General features: G+C 49.3%; 2 protein-coding genes across 5 annotated transcripts; both read left to right on the forward strand.

Moving 5' to 3' along the window:
* Positions 1-25: 25 nt before the first annotated feature.
* On the forward strand, positions 26-4,960 carry SFTPC (surfactant protein C). The gene is made up of 6 exons (XM_007066320.3): positions 26-277; positions 474-620; positions 1,218-1,358; positions 2,352-2,462; positions 3,525-3,652; positions 4,687-4,960. The coding sequence occupies exons 1-5, from the start codon at positions 236-238 to the stop codon at positions 3,639-3,641; spliced, it is 558 nt and encodes a 185-aa protein (XP_007066382.2). The 5' UTR covers positions 26-235; the 3' UTR covers positions 3,642-3,652; positions 4,687-4,960.
* A 5,266-nt stretch (positions 4,961-10,226) lies between these two features.
* LOC102934866 (pulmonary surfactant-associated protein C-like) lies at positions 10,227-20,006 on the forward strand. Of its 4 annotated transcripts, none has more exons than XM_043536464.1 (6): positions 10,227-10,614; positions 11,422-11,805; positions 12,750-12,890; positions 13,858-13,971; positions 14,956-15,108; positions 16,396-20,006. In XM_043536464.1, the coding sequence occupies exons 1-5, from the start codon at positions 10,573-10,575 to the stop codon at positions 15,091-15,093; spliced, it is 819 nt and encodes a 272-aa protein (XP_043392399.1). In that variant the 5' UTR covers positions 10,227-10,572; the 3' UTR covers positions 15,094-15,108; positions 16,396-20,006. The 4 variants fall into 4 exon arrangements, with proteins under 4 accessions (XP_043392399.1, XP_043392400.1, XP_043392401.1 ...); XM_043536465.1 differs by lacking the exon at positions 16,396-20,006 and having other exon boundaries at positions 10,457-10,614; positions 11,422-11,503; positions 11,555-11,805; XM_043536466.1 differs by lacking the exon at positions 16,396-20,006 and having other exon boundaries at positions 10,457-10,614; positions 11,422-11,482; positions 11,534-11,805.
* Positions 20,007-21,066: the final 1,060 nt, after the last annotated feature.

Raw genomic sequence — 21,066 nt, forward strand, 5'->3', positions numbered from 1 at the left:
ACCGGGCTCTGAAGGGCTCCAGGGAAACAGGTTCACAAACAAAAATGAAGTGAACACACGGCTTGTGGCCAGAAGGGCCTGGGGAACTCCAGCGTGGCCTCCCCTTGCCCTCCGCCCCTCCACTATCTCAGAGTCCCCTATATAAGCCCCTCTCCAGTCACGGAGCCTCCAAGGGCTGTTTTATCGCTGGAGGAGCACTACAGGGACGGCCAGGGTCTGCAGAACAAGAAACAAGATGGATGTTAGCAGCAAGGAGGCTCTGATAGAGGCCCCTCCGGTATGGCAATGAACAGAGGATAGATAGTTTTGTTCTGTGTTTGTACAGCGTCTAGCACAATAGGATCCTGGGCCATGTCTGGCGCTCCTAAGTGGTACAGGAATACATATAATAAAGGGGGGTCCTTTCCCTCCTTTCCCTCCAGCATACCCACGTCAGCTCTTCTTGCTGTTAATGTTCTTTTCTGTTCCCACAGGACTACTCTCCTGTCGCCAGGATCCCCTGCCTCTCCCCTCACCTCAAGAGACTCTTGATCATCGTGGTGGTGGTTGTGATCATAGTCTTGGTTGTGCTGGGTTTCCTCCTGATGGGACTGCACATATCTGAGAAGCACACGGAAACTGTAAGTACAGCGTTAAAAACCCGGGGGCGATGGTTCAGAGGGGCAAGTCCAGCCGTTGCCAGTGCAGAGGGGACAAGGGCACGTTGAGGCTGCTGCAGCCATGCCCAGGAGCACAAGGAAGCAGATGCAGCCAGGCAAAGTGGGCTGCTACAGCATGGAACTCAAGCAGAAGGGGAAATGCACCTCTGCACCAGTGCTGAGAGGCAGAAGCGGCCAGGTAAAGAGGCTGCTCCAGCACACAAGGGCAGCAGGAAAAGTGGAGCTATGGACAAGCACAGAGGGCAGCTGGAACCACAGACAGCTGCCAAGGAGACTGGGACACTAGAGGAATAGGGCTCTATTATCAGGGCCAGCCAAGAAATGAAAGACTTCAGCAAAGTTTCAGTGAGTACCTTGAAACAGGAACAGCCCAGGGCTCTGATTTACTAATGTCTCTGCCTGCACTGAGCCAGCAAGCAGGAAGGGAGTGCTGCTGGGAAAGAGGGCACTTCTTCAGGGTATAGGCAATGAATGGCTGATGCATCGCATCTTCTGCTTTGGCCCACCCAGCCTCCTGCACTGGGCACGCCTCACTCTGTGGGTTTCCTTGCCTTCTAGGTTTTGCGAATGACTATCCAGGGCCTGGATGGGGAAGGGTTCCCGCAACAGCTCTCCGTAAGTGGGAAAGAAAGGACAGGGACTTTCCACATCAAGGCAGGGATCAATTCTTCAGCCACTGTTGTGTACGACTACCCCCACGTAAGTAGGGCACGCTTGTTTTGCTAGGCTTGGGGGAGCCTCTTCCAAACAGGGGGCCACCAGGGCAAAGCTGGCTAGAGCTACAGGGAACTTTCATTGCTATACCCATAGCTCAGACTGGGTGAGACCTGGCCGGTTGGACTAGAGCAGGTTAAATTCCTGGAGTCTATACCACTCTCTTGATTAGAGGTAGAGGAGCCAGTGATAATTTCAGCCTGGCCCACATAACTGTCCCAGAAGCAGGCTGAGCGAAGCCAGCGTATGTACCCTGAGACAAGCTCAAACCAAACCCCAGATCTGAACACACCCAAGATTTCGGGTGTTCAAAATCCCACCCCCAGACCTGGATTGTGTAACTTGGGCCCAGCATTATGCTGATGTCACACCTGGCTGTGAACTAACCACACTGACATCACTTCCTGGTTGCTAGTAAGCAAAGAAAAGCGGGTCCCAGGGGAAATAAAGAGAGAGAAAAACACTCAAGTGTTAATGCAACAATAGAAAGTGAGTGAATAAGCACTAAGGTGGGGACAGTGAAGGAAGATGGATGGGGCACTGTCCCCACTGGCCAAAGTGAGAGGGAAGGTGGTGGGGGAGAGTGAAGGGGAGACAAGCAAAATAAGAAGGTGGGTCTGAGTTTGCAAAGCCTTTGTTTTGATCTTGCAAAACCAAGCCCAAGGAGGTTTGGATCCAGTTCCTACCTACACAACCCCCACATTTTGGATAGAGCTTGCAGACACGGCACCGATCCTGGCCCATCTCGAGCTGATGGCTTTACAGTCTCAAAGGGAAAGGCCATGGAGGGTATAAGGGGCTCCTGGACTGAGTGCCACGTTCAGCAGAGAAGAGGAGGATGGAGAGGGGTGACAATGGTGGAAGCAGAAGGGGCTGTGCAGTTTGAGAGGGTGATTCGGCTCCAGTGAATACAACATGGGGAGCTGCCACGATGGGAAGCCAGGGCTAAAAGTCACCCTGTGCTCTGTCTGCAAACAGCTGCTGATCTGCTACAAATCCTGGCAAGGCCGAGCCTGCTACATCACCAAGATGGACAAGGAGAACATTCAGGGCCTGGATACCATTGCCAAGGCGTTCCAGCATCTCCAGGTGAGCAGCTGGGAATGCACACTCAGTGTGAGCTGTGCCAGGTACAAAGGCGGGCACAGGAGTGCAGGGAGAAAGGGCACTTGGGAGTGAGAAACTTGTGAAATATTAAAACACTGCAGAAGCTGGAGGCTGCTCTCTGAGTCCCTGAAAGACAGCTGGCTGCAGCCAGAGTGCACCAGCCTGGGTGTACGCAGTTTGAGCTCCCATTGGAGTCAGTAGGTGCTTAATATAGCACCCTCTCCCATGAAGCCTGAATTTGGGTCTCAGAGCCAAACTTAAAAATGAAGCAACCAGTGAGTATTTGCCTGCACAGAGCAGGCAGAGGCTACAGTGACTTCGTCTGTGTGCCACCAGTGACTGCACTGTTAATTCCCCTCGGTGGGTGTTTGCAGGATCACCACCGCTCCATTCTGGGGAAAATGGGCTCAGGCCAGCACAGGAGCAATAGCTCCATGGCTCATTCAGTGCATACAACCATAAGGGGGTGCAAAAAATGAATTGCCCTTATCAAATGGCTTCCAGCCAAGGCTCTCCATGGTAATGGAATCACATGCACACAGAGTGAGGTGTAGCGCAAGTCAGCAGTGGACTCCTTTTACTCGGGGTACTGTGGAGGCACAGGAAGAGAAAGTGACCTCCCCGAGGTCGCCTGCTGACGCAGTGGCAGAACTGGGCACAGAACCCAGGAGTCCTGGCCTCAACCCCCCACGCTCTCATTGCTAGAAGACGCTGCCTCTCTTGTGCCAGCTCGATCAATGTATTGGCAAGGTAGGATAATCTAATAGTTGGGTGAGGAGAGCGTTGCTAGTGCAGGAGGGTAGTGGTGGATGGTTTGGACGTCCTCCCACAGCACAGGACACTTCCACAGCTATTCGGAAGCACTGAGAGCTTAGTTTCCAGAGCAGGGAAAAAACGACACTGTGAGCACATCCTGTTACAATTAGCACCTGATGGTGTCCAAGGATTGTAAACTCCTAGGCCCCCAGCCCGGGCTATAAATCACAATTCCTGTAATGGTGTGTGGGGGTGGTGAACATCTAATTATATTATTTTCTGTCCTAGCTCGAACAGGGTGAAGAGATGGAGGAAGGGGTCCCCCCTGTGCCCCAGGCCAATCGCTCCACCCTGGGCACTACAGTTAACATCCTCTGCAGCAACGTTCCCATCTACTGGGCTTAGCAAGGGCTCAGGTGGGTGAGCAGCTGGGTATTGGAAGGGGAGCTGGGTTTACTCAGTGACTGAACAATCAGAACTGCCTACAGCAACCCTCTCTCTCTCTCTCTCTCTCACACACACACACAGTAGCAAAAGCCCTTTGCCAGAGGATTCCCCCTCCTCCCCGCCACGCACCCAGAGTTGCAAAAGCAACAAGACCTTTGCCAGAGACCAATCAAATCCCTTCCCAACCATCAAATCACCACCAGGCTCCGGACAATCAGGATGCAGAAGAAATGCCTCCATCTGGCTGGTGAGAAGACAAGACTTCCACCCACTCTGCACAGAGAAACCAGAATGCAACAGTCAGCAGGAGGCCATTGCAGTCTCTCATGGACTCATTAGCGGCATCACTGCAGAGTTTTACGTGGCACGGGTGGAATCAGGCTTGAGAACCCAAGGGACTATGTGTGCACGTAGGGGATGGCCTCCTCTTGGCCCTTTCGCTTGCAGCCTTGGCTGGGAAGGTGGCTGAGGGAAAGGCTTGCTTTGGTGCCTGAGTTGGGAGGTGTCTAAAGTATAACAAAAGCCAAAGGGTAGCCTTGTAGTTCAGGCACTGGGCTGGAACTCAGGAGAGCTGGGGTCATTTCCCTGCTTTGCCACAGATTCCCCATGTGACCCTGGACAAGTCACATGGGGCCAGGTTTTTAAAGGTGTCTAAGCCTCTAACTTTCATTGTCCAATCTGTTAAAAATCTGGCCCTTACTCTCTCTCTGCCTCAATTCTCCCATCTGTGAAATGGGGATAATGACACTTCCTCTGGCTGTCCTATCCATTTAGACTGTGAGCTCCTTGGGGCACAGACCTCAGCACATGTAGGTACAGCACCTAGCACAACGCAGCACCCGACCTCAACTGGGACCTTGGGCACTACCATAGTGCAAATAATAAATAGTGAGAGAGAAAACCAACAAGGATACCTGGCCACAGGTGGCTTTCTCTGTATGGATTTCTTTGAGCTACAATAGCCGCAGCCCTAACTTCTCATGCTCCTCCATTTATCTTACAGGGCCCCGTGCAGTCTGAGCTCCGCATCCCGGCAGTCACTTCCCAGTGAGATGGGCATGGCACCCTTGTACCCACAGCACTGGGGCTTCTCTCCTACAATGATGACTACGTTCCGTGTGCAATCACCGCACATCTGAGCCTAGGCTCAGGCCATGGGCCAGCGGGTGGGTGGCTGCATGATCTCCAGCCATTGCAAAGCTTTTGTTCTGTTGCCATTCAAAGCAGCTAGGAATTTTCAGGTGGCACTTGCAATAAAATGAGAGTTTCATTTATGAGTTTATGCTTCTGTCTGAAGAGTAAAATCTCCATAGGACCAACATGCTGCTGTTTCCTTTATTCTCTTCTTAGAGAGATTTGTCTTTTCCCTTCTGGATCCTGCCATATGGTATTGATTTAATCAAAACTGCTCAGGGCCTTGTTTATACCCAGGGCCAGAACATGTGAACGGGCGCTCACCCAATAGGATTTAAAGGTTGGTATATTCACGCATGTTGAGAGGCAGTGATGTCTAGTGGATAGAACACTGGACTGGGAGTCAGGAGACCTGCCTTCTATTCCCAGCTCTGCTATTGACCTGCTATCTGACTGTGGGCAAGTGACTGCCAGTGCACCTCCTAAGGGGGCTAAAGTAGGACATCAGTAGTGCCTGGACCTTGCAGTGGCCCCTTTGCACAAGCTGAATGTCCCTCGCCGTGCATGATCACTCAGCAGATTTCAGTGCAGCTGGGACACAGATAATGCATCCAGTTATTACATCGATCCTGGAGCTGGATTTGTAAACAGGCTGGGTGATTATATGATCAATAACCCGGGGGGAGATTTGCAGCACTACCTTTGGGATTTAGACACACAATTCCCCATGAAACAAATGGAAAACCCCAGCCCTGTTGTTATCCTCAGTTAGGGGTGAAAAAATCTCATACTGCATGGGATAAGCAGCTTGCTGCAGGGGAGAAGGAAGAAATGCAAATATGTACACACCCACACACACACACAGTTGCACATTTGGTCAGGTGACCTATTGAGGGGTTGCTTCTTCTGTAGCATCCACTACTGACCACTGTCAGGAACAAGACACTGGCCTTGGTGGGTCTGTGGACAGATCCACTCAGGTGACTCCTGTGTTCCTGTACTTCTAGCCTCTGTCTGTTGCCTCAGGCTCTTTATGCAGCATCAAGGGGGCCTGATGCTGGTACAGGACTCTCAGGTTGCAGAGTTGGGAAGATGGGGATCATCATGCAGCCCAGCAGCTGCCACAACCACAAACAAAACCTACCCTGCAAGCTGAGTAGGTTGTGAACAGGATGGGTCACAACGCATGGGAAGCTCTCCCTGGCTCATGGCTTGTCCTTGAGGCCTTTACGGCACGGCCAGGTGAACCCATCTCCTCCCCTGCAGACAGCTCCACCAGTTCCCCATTAATTACAGAATCCAGTTTTAAATGATTCACCTCACCATGCTTTCGAGTCCCTCCAGGAGGTGGAGGGATGTCAGTGTGCATCTGTACAGGAGAGTGTTGGTGATATGTGTCTTGTGTGTGTCTGTATCTGAGCACATATGTCCCAGTGTACGTGTGTGTTTCCATACAGGACTCTGTCTGCGTCTTTGTAGAGGTATGTTGGTATGTGAGTGTGTGTGTTACATTGTGCGCATGCATGTGAGTATGTGTACATATGAGTGTGTGAGCATGCATATGCATGGGTGCTCACGCAGGATTTTGTGTGTTTGTGAGGGTGTGTTGGTATGTGTGTCTGTGTGCTTATCTGTGCATGGGAGTGTATGTGTGAGTGTGCTGGCATGCATACGTGTATGGGTGTGTTATAGTGTGTGCATGCATAGCAGTATGTGTGCGTGTGTCACAGTGTTGGCATGCACATACACTACTACAGCACGATTGTGCAGGCTCTGCTCATCCGTGTATTAGTATAATGGTCTCACCCTCTAGCCTGGAAAGGGAACACAAGAACAACTGGCAGGGGACAGAGATTCCCCTTAGCTAATCCAACCTAAAGCACAACCTTGGATCTGAACATCCCCGAGCTCTGGGAAAGTTAAGATCTCACACTGCAGCTTGGTACCATCTCCTTTAGGAAACAAGTAATGAAACAGGAAGGACACATTTTTCATGTGATACTCTCCTTGAAACTTTGAAACCAATTAAAACTTGCTGCTGTAACATCTTAGGGAGACAGCCAGAGGCTGAACACCAGCAGTGTAAGGGTTAATCTGGCAGTCAGGATCAATCTCCCCTAAAGCTGGCACATACCACCATAGGAAAAGAGGTCTAAGCCCCAGGTTTCTTACAATGCAATTGGCTAGACTGACAATGATCCGACAGTTAAACAAAAGAGCTCACTGGCCAGTTGCAAGTGGAACAAACCTGGAAAACGGAAAACAGCCCTTCGACCCCCGGCAATAGGAAGCAGGCTGGAAATTGTAGCTAGACAAATTCAGACTGGAAATAAGGGGTACATTTTTAACAGTGAGAGTAACTAACCATTGGAACAATTTACCCAGGATCGTGGTGGATTCTCCATCACTGGCACTTTTTAAATTGAGATGGGATGTTTTCCTAAAAGATCTGCTCTAGGAATTCTGGGGACCTTCTATGGCCTGTGTTATACAGTGGGTCAGACTAGATGATCATAATGGTCCCTTCCGGCCTGGGAATCTATGAATCACTCGCTCAGCCGCCAGAGAAGTAGGACACCATCCTCCGTGTTGACGCCTGTGCTGGGAGATCTGGGCCGAGTGGAATCAGCATCCCAGCCCCACTCCCCAGTGTGTCACTGTGTTGCAATGCAAAGCCACTGAGATGCCGACAAGCTCCGGCTCAGCTCCATTATTTGATGTCCCTGGTCTGCCTGTTACCCAACATCTGCCTTCGCACAGGTGGTGCAATGTGGCAGAAGATCAAGAATATGTTCCCACTGCAATTGAGGAGCGGGGCGGGTGTGGGGAGAAGAGAATGTCTGGGATAGGCTTCATGCAGCAAAGGGAGCGGATGAGGATTCTAAGGACTCTCTCCAGGATAAAGAATGTTTGAGGGTAAATGGCCCTGAGAGCTACTTGATTCTCTCTCCCTCCCTCCCTCAAACATCACTAAGAAAACACATTGCACAGAGTGAGGAAAATGCAGAGACCTTCCCTTTGAGGGTTGGCAAGCTCTCAGAGTCTGCAGAAACCAGAGCCAGGGCTGTCAGGGGTCAAACAGCAAATGCGCAGGCTTCTCCAAGCCCTTGAGCAGGGAGGCTGGGGAGCTCCTGGCTCTTACAGGTTGAGGAATGTGCAACCGTTTCTTTCTCAAGGTCTGTGCTGGCAGCTGTGGATTCAGGGACAGTGGAAGAAGAGGAGATAGCTCAAGGCCAACTGTTGGAATGCCTGCAAATGATCAGCTCTTGGATGAAGAGCAGCTGAGCCCAGGCAAGACCAAAGTGATGCGGATCGGAAAGGGGAAACGCTTTGGAGAACTGGTCGAGGCAGTGTCTCCACCTTCCATTGAAGGTTCCATTCGTCAGAGATATGTGACCCCTGGAACTGTTGGACGCATTGCTAAGCTTGGAGGATTGGGTAGCATGAGTATCTACCAATGCCTTCCTTTCATCTCCAGCTCACTAGGAAACTTCCTCCCACTGAGGACCTGTCCACAGTGATCTCTGCATTCATCCTCTCCAGGCTGGATCACTGAAACTCAATGTATCTGAATGTGCAAATGATCCACAGGCTCCAGCTATCACAGAATTCAGCTGCCCCCTTCTCCTTGGCTCAGACTGCCATGAGCACATCAGGCCTGTGTTCAAGTCCCTCTGCTGGTCCCAGTCAGCTTCCAATCGCAGTTTAAGGCCTTGCTCTTAATTTTAAAAACAATTACTGGATCAAGCCCCAGCTACATCTATGGCTGATTTTTGATCTATGAACCACCACGACAACTCCACTGGGGCAATGCAGATCTCAAAGCCCAGGACAAAGCACTTGAGAGCTGGAGATAAAGCATTCTCAGTCGAAGGGATCTGACTATGACACAGAGTCCCAAAGGAAATCAAACAAATCCAGAAAGTCTGACCCTCTGTAGGAAACGCCACCAAACCTTCCCCTTTGAAAAGGCCTCTTCACCATACGACAGACACTCATAGCACTGACACCGCCTTCTACCTCCAAACCCCAACACAGACCCACCCTAAAATCCAAAACCTGACCGCCTCCTCTACCCCAAAACCCCAACTCTGACCCTCCTAGAAACCTAAACCCCGGCACTGACCCACTCTTCTACCCAATAAAATACTACCACCTAAAAACCCTACCCTGGAACAAATTGACCCAAAACCCCAAAAGTCAATCGATAAAATTTTGAAAAACAAAATCCGTTTCCCAAAGTTTTTTACCCTGAAAAAAGCGAGAAGCGCTAGAGACTCCATGAAGTCAACCGGGGACTTTGCTAGTGCTATTGATTTTATGTGGAAGGTGCTCGGATACCAGTGATGTCTGGCAGTATTGATACCCATAGATAGATAGCTGGATTAGAACAGCAATTAGGTCAAGGCCAGATGTGAGATCAGGGCTGGCTGTAGGCTAGCTGGAGTTAGAGGTGAAAGCTCAGATTTTTAAAGGTTGCAACATCTACCTGATTTAGGAGCCTGAATTTCATTTTCGAATGGAATTTAGGCATTTCGAAGCCAAAATTCCCTTGACAGCCGATGGGATTTTGGTTCCTAAGTGCCTAAATAACTTTTGAAAATGATATTTAGGCTGCACAGCAACACCTAAATAACTTTACAAAACTGGGCCACAATCCTGGCCCCAAGGAAGTTAAGGGGAGTTTTGATTTCACCCTAGGGGTTTGGCATGTCTTAATCATGGACCTCTAAGAAAACTCATAGATCAGTTCACTCAGTGGGTGAATTTCACAATCATAGAATCGTAGGACTGGAAAGGACCTCAAGAGATCATCTAGTCCAGTCCCCTGCACTCATGGCTATGACTATGCATCACTTAAGTCCCACTTCAGTAGGGGCATATGTGGGACCTTGCGCTGGTCCTCTACCCAGGGGCGAGTTTTCCAAGGTGCCTATGTTCCACATCTTTGTGCAGGTGCATCCCTGCAAGCTCCCCTTGCTGAAGGTCTCACTCCATTCAGAGCTTCCTTTCTTCACCCGCTCCCAGCTCCTGAGGTGTCCATGCTCCCACCTAACCTACAGCAGGAAACTGCAGCCCTGGTAGCACAAGGATGCAGCAGTGTTAGCCCCAGAAAGTTTCCATCTCTCCTGAAGTCGCTGCCTTGAAGAGATTGGGCAAGATGGTGGTGCAAACATTTGTTGGAAACGATGGAGTTTTGCACACGGCCCTTCCTCAAAGGCCCCTGGCTGAGCACAATCCGATAAGGGCCTGGACACTCACGACTAGTGCTCTTGTGAAAGGCTTTTGATTTTCGGCTTTTGCTTTGAACATCTGAAGCACCATTAGGTGCCAGAGGGGCTAAGAGACTCGGGGCACTGAGCCAAGCCTGGCAGTGGCCATATCGACGGGCCGGATACTCCAGCCTGAAGGGCAGCACTAGCCCTGTGGAGCTGGATGACTTTGGCCTCAGAACCCCAGATGGTGCAGCTCTTGGGCGCTAAGAGGTTTATGTGCCCAGAGACAAGTGTCCTTGGAGACTCTCGACTGACACAGGCCTAGGAGCTTATTAGAAACCCGGCTCTGAAGGGCTCCAGGGAAACAGGTTCACAAACAAAAAAGAAGTGAATTAGACACTTGATTTGTGGCCAGAAGGAGCTGGGGAACTCCAGCATCCCTTCCCCCCTCACCTTCTCTTACCGCAGGTCCCCTATTTAAGTCTCTCTCTGCCCTATGCACTGAGGGGACGTCCAAGTGGCACAGGAGAAGCAGCAAGATGGAAATCAGCATCAAGGAGGCTCTGATTGGGGACCCACTGGTAAGCCTCAGCCTCACCCCCTCCTCCCCGGGCTGGGTTTTAGCAAAGGACAAAGGTTACCACATCCCCCGTAGCTCATACATTGCGGCTCAAATAGTTTCTAGTGCCCAGCTATGGTTATGGGTCAGTGGCGGATTCTGTCCCTCCCAGCTTGCAGAGTATGGGTCGGCATGTGAATCTGTGTGTCTGTGTGACTCTGTCTGTGTATGTGTGTGCGCATGTCTCCAGGTGTGTCTCTGTACTTGCCCCTGTCCATAATGATGTACAAGACATTTCACCTGCTTCCTTGGTTCCCCCAATGCCTGTTGAGCTGCCGTGCTCAGCTGGGTGCAGATCTGGCTGAGTCACCGACTGCCCATTTCTGAAATGTACCCGCTCTAGCAGCTGTCAGGGGTGCATGAGAACTATCAAATGGTGAACCCCAGAGAGGAGGGGGTGTGACCCTACTGAGTCAACCAGTGCTTCTCCCCAGAAAGCAGGGGCAATTGCCTGAGGCTGCATGGGGGCTATTAGCGAGGCATCTTGCCGACAGAGTCAGCCACGGTGCTGGGATCTAGCTTGCTACTTTAAAAAGCACTTGGAGACACTCTGAATATGGAAGATACTACTTAAAACCCTGGCCCGTCCCAGGCCCAAATCCTGTGCCTGCGCTTCATTTCTCTCTGCCTCTCTCTCCCCCAGTCCTGTCTCCTTCCCTGGTTCTCATCTTCACACCCCTTTCCACTCCACCTCCTCCTGCTCCCTTTTGCTTTGCATTTCAACCCCCCCTGCAGTGACCCCTCTCTCTGTGTTTGCTTGTGTCCCCAGCACGACAATGCTCTGGATTCAGAGATGGACGTCTGCCCCAGCTGCCCCGACTGCTGCCCCAGCTGCACTGACTGCTGCCCAGGCTGCCCCAGCTGCACCAACTGCTGCCCAGGCTGCCCCAGCTGCACCAACTGCTGCCCCAGCTGCACCAACTGCTGCCCAGGCTGCCCCAGCTGCAAGTCCTGCTGCAGCTGCTGCTGCAGCGCCTGGAAAAGTTTCCTGTGCTGCCTCCCTAAGCTACTCTGCCGTCTGCCCAAGTGCCTCGGCTGCCCCCTGCACATCAAGAGAATCCTAATCATCGTGGTGGTCATTGTGCTGATAGTTGTGGTCGTCCTGGGAGCCCTGCTGCTGGGACTGCACGTGACCCAGGAACACACCGAGACTGTAAGTAAGGGGGAGAAGGAGCAGGTGAGGCTTTGCACAGGTGCAAAGGGAGGTGTTAAAATCATGCCCAAATGCAGCAGTTTATAGATGAACAGGGGATAGCGGCAGCTAGGAACAGATGCAATGGGGATCCATGTAGCTGATGGTAGTTGCAGCCTTGTGTAGGTGCAAAGGGGACTTGTGCAAAGGGTATGGCCCTGCATAGGTGCCCAGGGGACTGCTGCAGCCCTGCAGAAGAGATCGCTGTCACCGCACGCAAGTCTAGCAATAGGCAGAGGAAGCGGGGACAGATGCACAGAGTTGCAGAACAAAACTGGGGCAGTCATGCACCGGTGCAGAGAGAGCAGATGGGGTCCTCTTGGGTGCAGAGGGGACTCATGCAGTCATTCATTGGAGGAAACAGGATTGGCACAGAGGGGACAGATTGCAACCGTGAATGAGCAAAGTCAAGGACCAAGCCAGAGGAAGATGTTGCAGTCGCATTTAATTCCCAGAGGGCTGACTGAAATCCTGGCCCACTGGGGACAGATCCTGTCTACCTTGCCTCACAATATGTGTGGACAGCAGGGAAGAGACAGGGAGGCCTTGGTCTGTCGGGTTAGCAGGAGAACATTTAGGAGAAACAAAATCAATCTTGAAAGTGTCTTCCTAATAAACTTACCCTTCCCATTCTGCAAGAGACTCTGGGGCCCTGGCTAGCCTTGTGGGAGGGAACAGGATTGATTATTAGAAGCAACAGAGAAATGAAGAGCAGCTGCAAAATGTCCCTGGGCCCTTTGAAATGGCTGAGCTTCAAATGGGTTAGAATGGAATAATGTTGCTCTTCTCAATGCAGGGGACCCACAACAGAGATGATAGAGATCCCATCCCTTCCATTTCCCTATCCTCCCCACCGCCCTGCTCTCTCTGCTGCTCATTCTTTAGACTCTGTGATCTCCTCCTAGGTTTTGCAAATGACCATTGAAGGGCTGGAGGGGGAAGAGTCTGGACTGCGGCTCTCCATGGACTGGGAAGAAGAGGTGGTGACTTTCCTCATTGATGCAGGAACCCATGACCCGGGCACAGTCGTGTATGACTACAGTAATGTAAGCAGGGAGTGCTTGCTTGGCAGGGGGCGTGCTTCAGAACGGACCCTTGCCATCAGGCCGGGACTGCATTGGATCCTCCTGTCCAGGGAGTGAGGCTGTTTTTAACCCATGCATGGCCGTGGCCTCTGAGCACAAATGTGGCGATGCTGCATTAGAACTGAAGGCACTCTGAGAGACTGTTAGGCTCTGCTGGGTGCCAGCCCCTCCAGGCAAAATCAGAAGGGGTTCCAGCCTCAGTTGAGCTGCATCATGCCCCTGAATGGAGCAGGGGAGTCAGTCCCTGGGAGGGAAGTCCTTGGGTTGCTCAACAGACAGCACTTTGGACAAGGAAGGAGCAGCACCTGTTGGCACACGGGAATCCTGTCTTGGTCTCCTCTTCCGCTGTCATGATGCAGGGTTGGCGGGTAGGGGAGGAACTGGGTGCTGCCAGAGATGCGGAAAACCCAGCTCCACAAGAGGAACATGAACAGAGAGGAAGAGCCAAGTGAGAGAGGGAGTGAATGGGGCTAGAGTTGGGGCTATGAAGGGAGAAGGATGGTGTGTTGCCTTCAGTGGCCAGCGTGGGATGGAAGGTGGTGGGGAAGGGTGCAGGGGAGACAAGCAAAATAAGATGGTGGGTTTGGGTTTGCAAAGCCTCAATTTTCATCTTGCTAAACCAATCCCCAAGGAGGTTTGAACCCAGCTCCTATCTACCCAACCCCCACACATTGGACAGGGCTTGGAGTGATGGCACCGGCCCTGGCCCATCTCGAGCAGATGGCTTTAAGTCTCAAAAGGAAAGGCCCATGAAGGGTCTAGGAGGCTCCTGGGCTCAGCGTCATGAGGGGGATGGAGAGGGGTGACATTGTGGAAGCAGAAGTGGCTGTGCAGTAGGAGAGGGTGAATCAGCTCCGGTGAGTACCGGGGAGCTGCAGTGATGGGAAACCAGGGCTAATAAAGCACCATGTGCTCTGTCTGCAAACAGCTGCTGATCAGCTACAAATCCTGGCAAGGCCGAGCCTGCTACATCACCAAGATGGACAAGGAGAACATTCAGGGCCTGGATACCATTGCAAAGGCATTCCACCAGCATCTCCAGGTGAGCTGTCAGGAATGCACACTCAGTGTGAACCATGCTGGATATAGAGGTAGGTATAGGAATGCATGAGGGAAACGGCGCTCATGCAATGCTGAGTCTGAGGCCAACAGAGAATGTGTGTGTGTGTGTGGAAGATAATACATGGGTAACAGAGGTAAGAGACTATTTAGACTCCAAAGATCAAACCTCCAAAGGATGGTGCATCAGGGACACCTGGAGTTATGCACATGCATCAGCTGGACCAGTAAAAACAGCTACACATGCAAAATGGGCTAGTGTATGTCTAGTTGCTGGTGTGTGTGTGTGTGTGATTCCACAGTAGCCTCTGGAGTTGAATTGTTCCTCTCTTTGGATCTTTTACATTCACCAGCTGCTATGAGAATGATTTGCTCTCATAAAGCGCGTGATATACGAGGGCATGGAAATGCTTTGCTAACACTGACTGGCCCTCAGAGCCCTAAGGGGGGTTGATGGCAAAGAGAAATACTGATGAGTTAAGTGCCTCAGGGCAGACAGTGAGTTAGTGGCAGAGTCAAAAATAGAACCCAGGAGTTCTGATTCCCAGTCCATTAGACCATACAGCCTCCAAGAAGTGGGAGCAGAATCCACAAGTCCTGAATCTTTCATCATCTGCTATAATCACTAGCCTCCACAGACTCCCATATTTATATTCAAATAATTCCATGTCCTATTAAAACAGGCTGGCCTGTATATCTCCAGCCGGGGCAGCATTGCTAGAAATTTTTATTGCTTCAGAAGCAGTGTCCATATGGGAAGCCCTCCAGATGTGGAATCCATCCTCACAGGTGGAGAGAAGGTGTTGGAAATATAGTGGGCACTAGGAGAAAACGTAGTGTGCGTATCGTATTGCCATTAAGGATTTAAGATCTAGGGGGATGTCAATAGCCTGTGTCTATTCCTGTTGCAAACAAGGATGCAGGGTGTTTTGTGTGTGTGTTTAATTTTTATTATTTCCTGCTGTAGCTCAAGTCGCTCATCCTGACCCCCGAGCAGGGTGAGGAGGAGGAGCAGAAAGGGTTTCCTGTGACCCTGGCTGATCGCTCCATCCTGGGCACTACAGTTAACATCCTCTGCAGCAACGTTCCCATCTACTGGGCTTAGCAAGGGCTCAGGAAGGTGAGTGGCAATGTGGATGGGTGTCAGAATGGGAGCCGATTGTGCTCAATGGCTGAACAATCACAGTTACCTGCACTGACCACCCACTCCCAACACACATGCGCGCACACACACACACACACACATTACAGTAGAAGCATGTGTGACAGGCATGTTGGGAATGGGTCTTGGGGAGCAGGCACCAGGGGACATGGCCTATGTGCAGACACAGGAGTGAGTTCTTCACTGCCAAGCTGACAGGGTGGATAAAAATCAATGATTTTTAAAAAAAAAATCAAAAAAATTGGATTTTTTTAATTTATATTGGATTTTTTTGATAAAATGCATTTTGAGGAAAAACCCTATCTAAAGATAGTTTTAATTAAGATACATTATAGCTCAAAGATATCTCATCATGGAATAGGGAGTATACATTCTAATTCTATAGTATGAGACAATATATTCACGTAATGTTTAAGAAAAGTTTTGTAAATGAGTTCCAATAATTCATGGATTAGGGGCCCAATCTTATGGGCATCCAGTGGCTTCTGTATAGATTATTTAGGTTAATCTTTCTATCTACCCAGTGGGACTCATTGTTCAGTCTAGAAGATACCATCAGAGATGCTTAGTTTTGCAGTCCTCAAACTGTGGATTTGTGTCTCCGGAGATAACATGCTTGTTAACAGCAAAAATGTGTTAAATAAATAAATAATATAGAGAGGTGAGAAATAACAGACCTCAACCCTACTGTCCCTCTGTAAATTTGTGTACACAGAGTCAATCCCTTACCTCTCTCTAAAAGTACAAAGTTTCAAAAAGTTCAATGAATAGAAGATTGTTGGGGGCGGAATAGATCTGGACAAGGAGAAGAAGTCTGAAGATAAATATGAGAAGGGAGAGACACGCAGTAGAAACAAGAGTGAACCTGTTTGAGCAGCATATTCCAGAAGTCTTGAGGTCTTTGTGAGTGTAGCCTTCATTGATTTGAGATCTACCATACCATTCTCTCACTAGAAGGGAAAACCTATAATGGCAGCAGGCCGTAAAAGAGACCCAGTTTGAGAATAAGAACCATTCAAGAATATGTTTGCTGATGATGTTTTAAAGAAAGTCACACCAGTGAACAGGTGGAAGTCACTTAAGCACTTGGGTTCAGAGACTGTTGAAGTGATAATCTCACTTTTAACAGCAGTAGCTTCTTCTGCTAGTGCAGAAAGAATATTTTCTTCCTTTGGACTAATTCATTCCAAATTGAAAAATTGTTTGGGACCTGAAAAAGCAGGAAAGCTTGTTTTTCTTTTCCAGATTATGAACAAACAGGAAAATGAAGGTGAAGACGACTGAGTTAGCTGCAGAAGCTAATATTTTAAGTTTCTCGTGTTGACCTGGCTGACGTAGTCGATTTAATTTTTGTTTTTGTTTTTTTAAATATTTCACTTAACTATTTTAGTTAAAAACAATTTTAGCAAAAACAAACCTGATTTTAAAAAACTTGAATGTTTAACTAAATTCAAAAATTCTTATGCTTGTTTTGTTAAAATATTATATGCTGTTGAAGAAAAAATCCAGAATATGTAACGTTGTTGTTTTAGTTAAATAAAACAATTTAAATGTCTGTCTGGTGATGTTCTCCTCCTAATAAAGCATGGCAAGAAAATTCTCCAAATATTAATGATTAACCTGTTGAATTGGAGATAGTTCACCTCCCAATGACTTCATAAATATCTGCTTCAATTACCTTTGGTAAACAAAATAACCAAACAATCAATCATTTTCTGATAGAGCTGTAAAACTAATCTGAAAAGTTGTCAAAATAAATCACTTAAAAATGTATCATGTGTACCTTCGAAAAATGAAACCTACATCTATCTCTGAGTTGTGAAGAATATGTATTAAGGTTATAACAACCAGCAAGAATGCACTTTTATGTAGAAATCCATGATTAAATCGAGTCTTCCTGACTAGTGATTTAAATAGTGATTTAAATAAATTTGATTTAAATCAAATCCACCCTGCAGGCCGAGCTGAGGCCCTGCAGGAACAGCTGGCAAATGTTACAGCCTTCAGAGGAAACTATCCATTAGGCTGGAACAGTCCTCCCATAGGCCAACTGAGAGAGTCAGCAGGCAGCTTGCAGGGTTGTACACCTGCTGCAAAGGGAGTGGATGCTTCACGTTCACCTTGAGACAAGGAGATACAAATCCTCAGCAGCCACACTGGGTGTTAGTGACCTCTTGGAGTCGGAGATGCTAGCAGGCCCTTTAGCACAGAGCGGAAGTGACTGATAGAGAGTCCACACTCTGCTGCTCTGGTAGAAGTTATTGTCTGTGTATGAGAATAAGGGGACATTGGCAAAGGCAGCCAGGCCCAATAGCTGCCCAACTCTCCCATTAAACCAATGGACACCTAACTCCCCTTTGTGCCTCTGGAAATCTCTCCCTAAAAGCAGAAATGAGGGAGATAATGCTAGGGGGCCATCTGTGGCCAAGCAACACTTATAGATCATGATTTTCACAGAGATCATTTTTCACCCCCCATGTGTTTGCTTTGCGGGATCCATCAAGGACGGCGCATCTCCTGCCTGCCATTGCTTCCGAGGGGGTCCCCAGCCAGACCCCCAGCTGTGGCTTTGCTGACTCTGTACCTGTGGGTGATTATGGTGCACCTGGCTCTGTGCAGAACTCTTTCGCTGGCCCCAATTCAGGAAAGCATGACGCACCTGCTTAAGTTCCCCTACCTTCAAAGGGACTCAAGTGGGTGCTTAGATGCTTTCCTGAATAGGGCAGTTTTCCAGAATCATGGGAACCCAGTTGGAAGAGCTGTGCCAATGGGAAGAGGAGTCAGAGGGACTCTGCTATAAATAAATGTACATGGGCTGATCTGTTTGCATTGGATGCAGCGGGCATTTGCAAGGGACACTATAGAATGAGAGGATTGCTTGCCATTCTTTTTAGAGAATAAAATCTACAGTCCCTCACCAACCCCTCTTATTTCTCCTTCTGGGTAATGAGGTACTGTGTCTTCACTTTACATGACCTCATAGCCTGGTGGGCTAGCACAATGTGGCCGGAGTAATGACAGCAGGCACAACTCATGAGACTAAGGGCTTGTCTACATAGAGTGTTAGTCCAGAATAGCTATTCCTGATTAACTCCAGCTGTGGATGCTCTTATTCCAGCATAAAAGTGCCTGAGTCCAAATTAGCTTAATCCGCTTTATGTGCCTTTGGGCAATTACAATGCACCTGGCTCTATATAGGAGTCACTTTGTGAACTAAATTAATTTGGACTTTTAAAAAAACTATTGTGTCATGTTGCTCTCCTCTGCTAATCAGTGGAGTTTGTTAGCAAAAAACAATTGTCAGAATTTGCTATTTTGTTGAAATTGGAACATTCTACAGGACTGTGTCAATTCTGACAAAATCCCAACAGAAACCAAGCATGTTTCCAATGGAACTTTGCCTGCCAGACAGGATTCTGTGAAAAACCTGCCTGGCTCCTTGGCAGACCATCTGGCAGGATGCAGTGAAGCCAGGCTCCCAGCTCCTCAGCTGCCTGCCTGGTGGGCTGATGGGAAGCCAGGAGCCTGGAAGTTGCGGGAGCTCCAGCTCCCAGGCTTGTGACTCCTCGCCAGGCAGGACTGTTAGGGTTTCTGGATCCACCACCACCCACCAGGTTGTACTACTGTGGAGCTAGGGCTTCAAAGGCTCCCAGGTTCCCCAGCTCTGGGGCAGCCCACCAGGCTGCGTTAGAGCTCGGTGGAGATCAGTAATTCACAGAGAATTTCAAAAATGTTGGTTATCATTCCGAACCAGAATGAAATCTGAAATAGCAAAATGCTCTGCAAAATAGAATTACCGTTCCCCAACCAGCTCTGTATTAGCTGTCATGTTTCACCCTAGAGGTAAATGTACAGGAACTGCTAACAAAAATACTAATTAATGCCAAATTCAATGACGGCTTCTGTGATCTGGACACCTGTCCATGAGGAACTGGACTAGGACCTTCTAATTCATTTCACAAAGGTCACCTGTCATTTTGATCTTTTAGCATTCAAGGGAGAAAAGCAAAATGTATTTAAGCCTGGTTGCAGTACAATTGTAAATGGCTATTATTTACTTTGGACCAAAAAACATCCTTGAAGAAGCTTTAACATGGCTTAGATTGTGCACCACGCAGTATGCACTGTGATAAGTGTCTTTATTTCCTTCTCCTTGTCAGGCTGTTACCTTGATCAACATACCCAGGAAAGGTGCATAAGTAAATCAGGGCTGTGGAAGTGATCCCTTGGGTTAGGTTGGAAGGGAACAGAAGAGAATTCAGAGGATTGCCATTTGGACAGAGTAAGAAATCAGGTCCTTCTAATATCATGCAATTTTAATAGTGAAGGCTAGCATAATAAGTCATTCCATAAATCCATTATTAACTACCAGCAGGACAAATAAATTACACTATCAGCCCATTATCTATAGTTCAAACTGAATGCTGCTTGGTAATATAATTGCAGAGTAGGTGACCTAAACATGACAGGCATTCTGAGATAAGTTGAAGGAATTCAAAGCAGCACCTGTGGCTATGTATTCAGCAGCTGTTTTCTAACCCTATTTTCCATTTGAATGCGATATTTTTAAAACAAATCTACATATGTCCTCTGTAAACATTTATTCTCTGCTATCTATTGGGATTATTATGATATTTTGTGTTCTCATTAAAGATTCACCCCCGCCACCCCCCACCATTTACTCTATTTCTTAAGGGGGAATAAAGAATAGAATTTCCATTTAACTCAAGTATGATTTAAAATTAAAGATATTGGATTATGACATTTTGTCTCTTGTAGATAATTGTAAAACTGAAAGCTCTTTATTTTTGTGTGCTACAAAACACATCCATATAATTAAATCAAGGTTGAAAGTCTTTTGCCTAGAAGATTCATTTAAGCCTCTATGGATAAAAAAAATAACCTTGAGAACACACAATACTGATGTGTTGATAGCACCTCAGCACATTTCAGTGAGCAGGTAATTCCCTTTCTGATGCCTGTGCAGGGAATATCTATTTACACTAGAAACTTTTGCTGTATCTTTTGGCCATACAGGCCCAGATCCTCAAAGGTGTTTAGCCATTACGGGAGTGAGGGGCCTAAAAGCCTTGGAGGATCTGGGCTGCTGCCTCTTGGCTTCTCTTTCCCGACAGTGGAGTCTGGCTGTGCAAATGGGAAATTGCTGCCTAAGGCTGGGAGAGGCCCAACTCCTCCCTGGGCTGGTGATGGGCTCTGCCAAAGTGCCTGGGGTGGCACCGTGGTCCTGGGGACGAGGGAAGCCAGGGTGGGCTTGGTGCGAGAGCCTGGGCAGCAGGGATGGGGCCAGGGTTGGCGCTGTGGGGAAGCAGGTGCAGGCAGGCTCTGTGAGCTGCTGAGGGACAGCAGGGGATGGTTTGGTCCCCTCTCCCCATAGGAAGAGGCCAGGGTGGGCGCAGTGGGAAATGGCCTGAGAGGTGAGCTCTGTCCCTTGCACCTCCGGGACCAGCTCTGCTCAGCACTGACCCCGCTGCCACCACGGCACCAGGCACCAAAACAGCCCCGGGCACAAGGGCTGGATGGAGCCCACGGGGGGCCACCCGGGGGCAGGGCTCGGGCCAGGCGGGAATGGGTTCAAGAGGGAGGGCGTTAAATGTGAGGGAGCCCGAGTCAGCTCGAGCCTGGGCCGGGGCTTAGAGTGAGAGGACGAGGGGCGCCGACTGTGAGGCGACACTGAGCGAGAACCACTGAAGCGGCACGAGCCGGGGCGGGGCGTAGGGGCCGAGGGCCACGTTTCCAGGCGGGGCCCTGGTCTTCGAAGCGCTGATGCTGCTCCAGGCCCTCAGGGAAGGGGGAGCGCAATGGGGAGAAGCGGCAGAGGGAGGCCGCCCCAGCACTCGGAGCCGGCGGCAGAACCGTGCAGGAGCCCCCCGCCCTGGAGCAGCAGAAAGGTTGGCG

Source organism: Chelonia mydas, chromosome 26 (genome assembly GCF_015237465.2).
Source record: "Chelonia mydas isolate rCheMyd1 chromosome 26, rCheMyd1.pri.v2, whole genome shotgun sequence".
Lineage (NCBI taxonomy): Eukaryota > Metazoa > Chordata > Testudines > Cheloniidae > Chelonia > Chelonia mydas.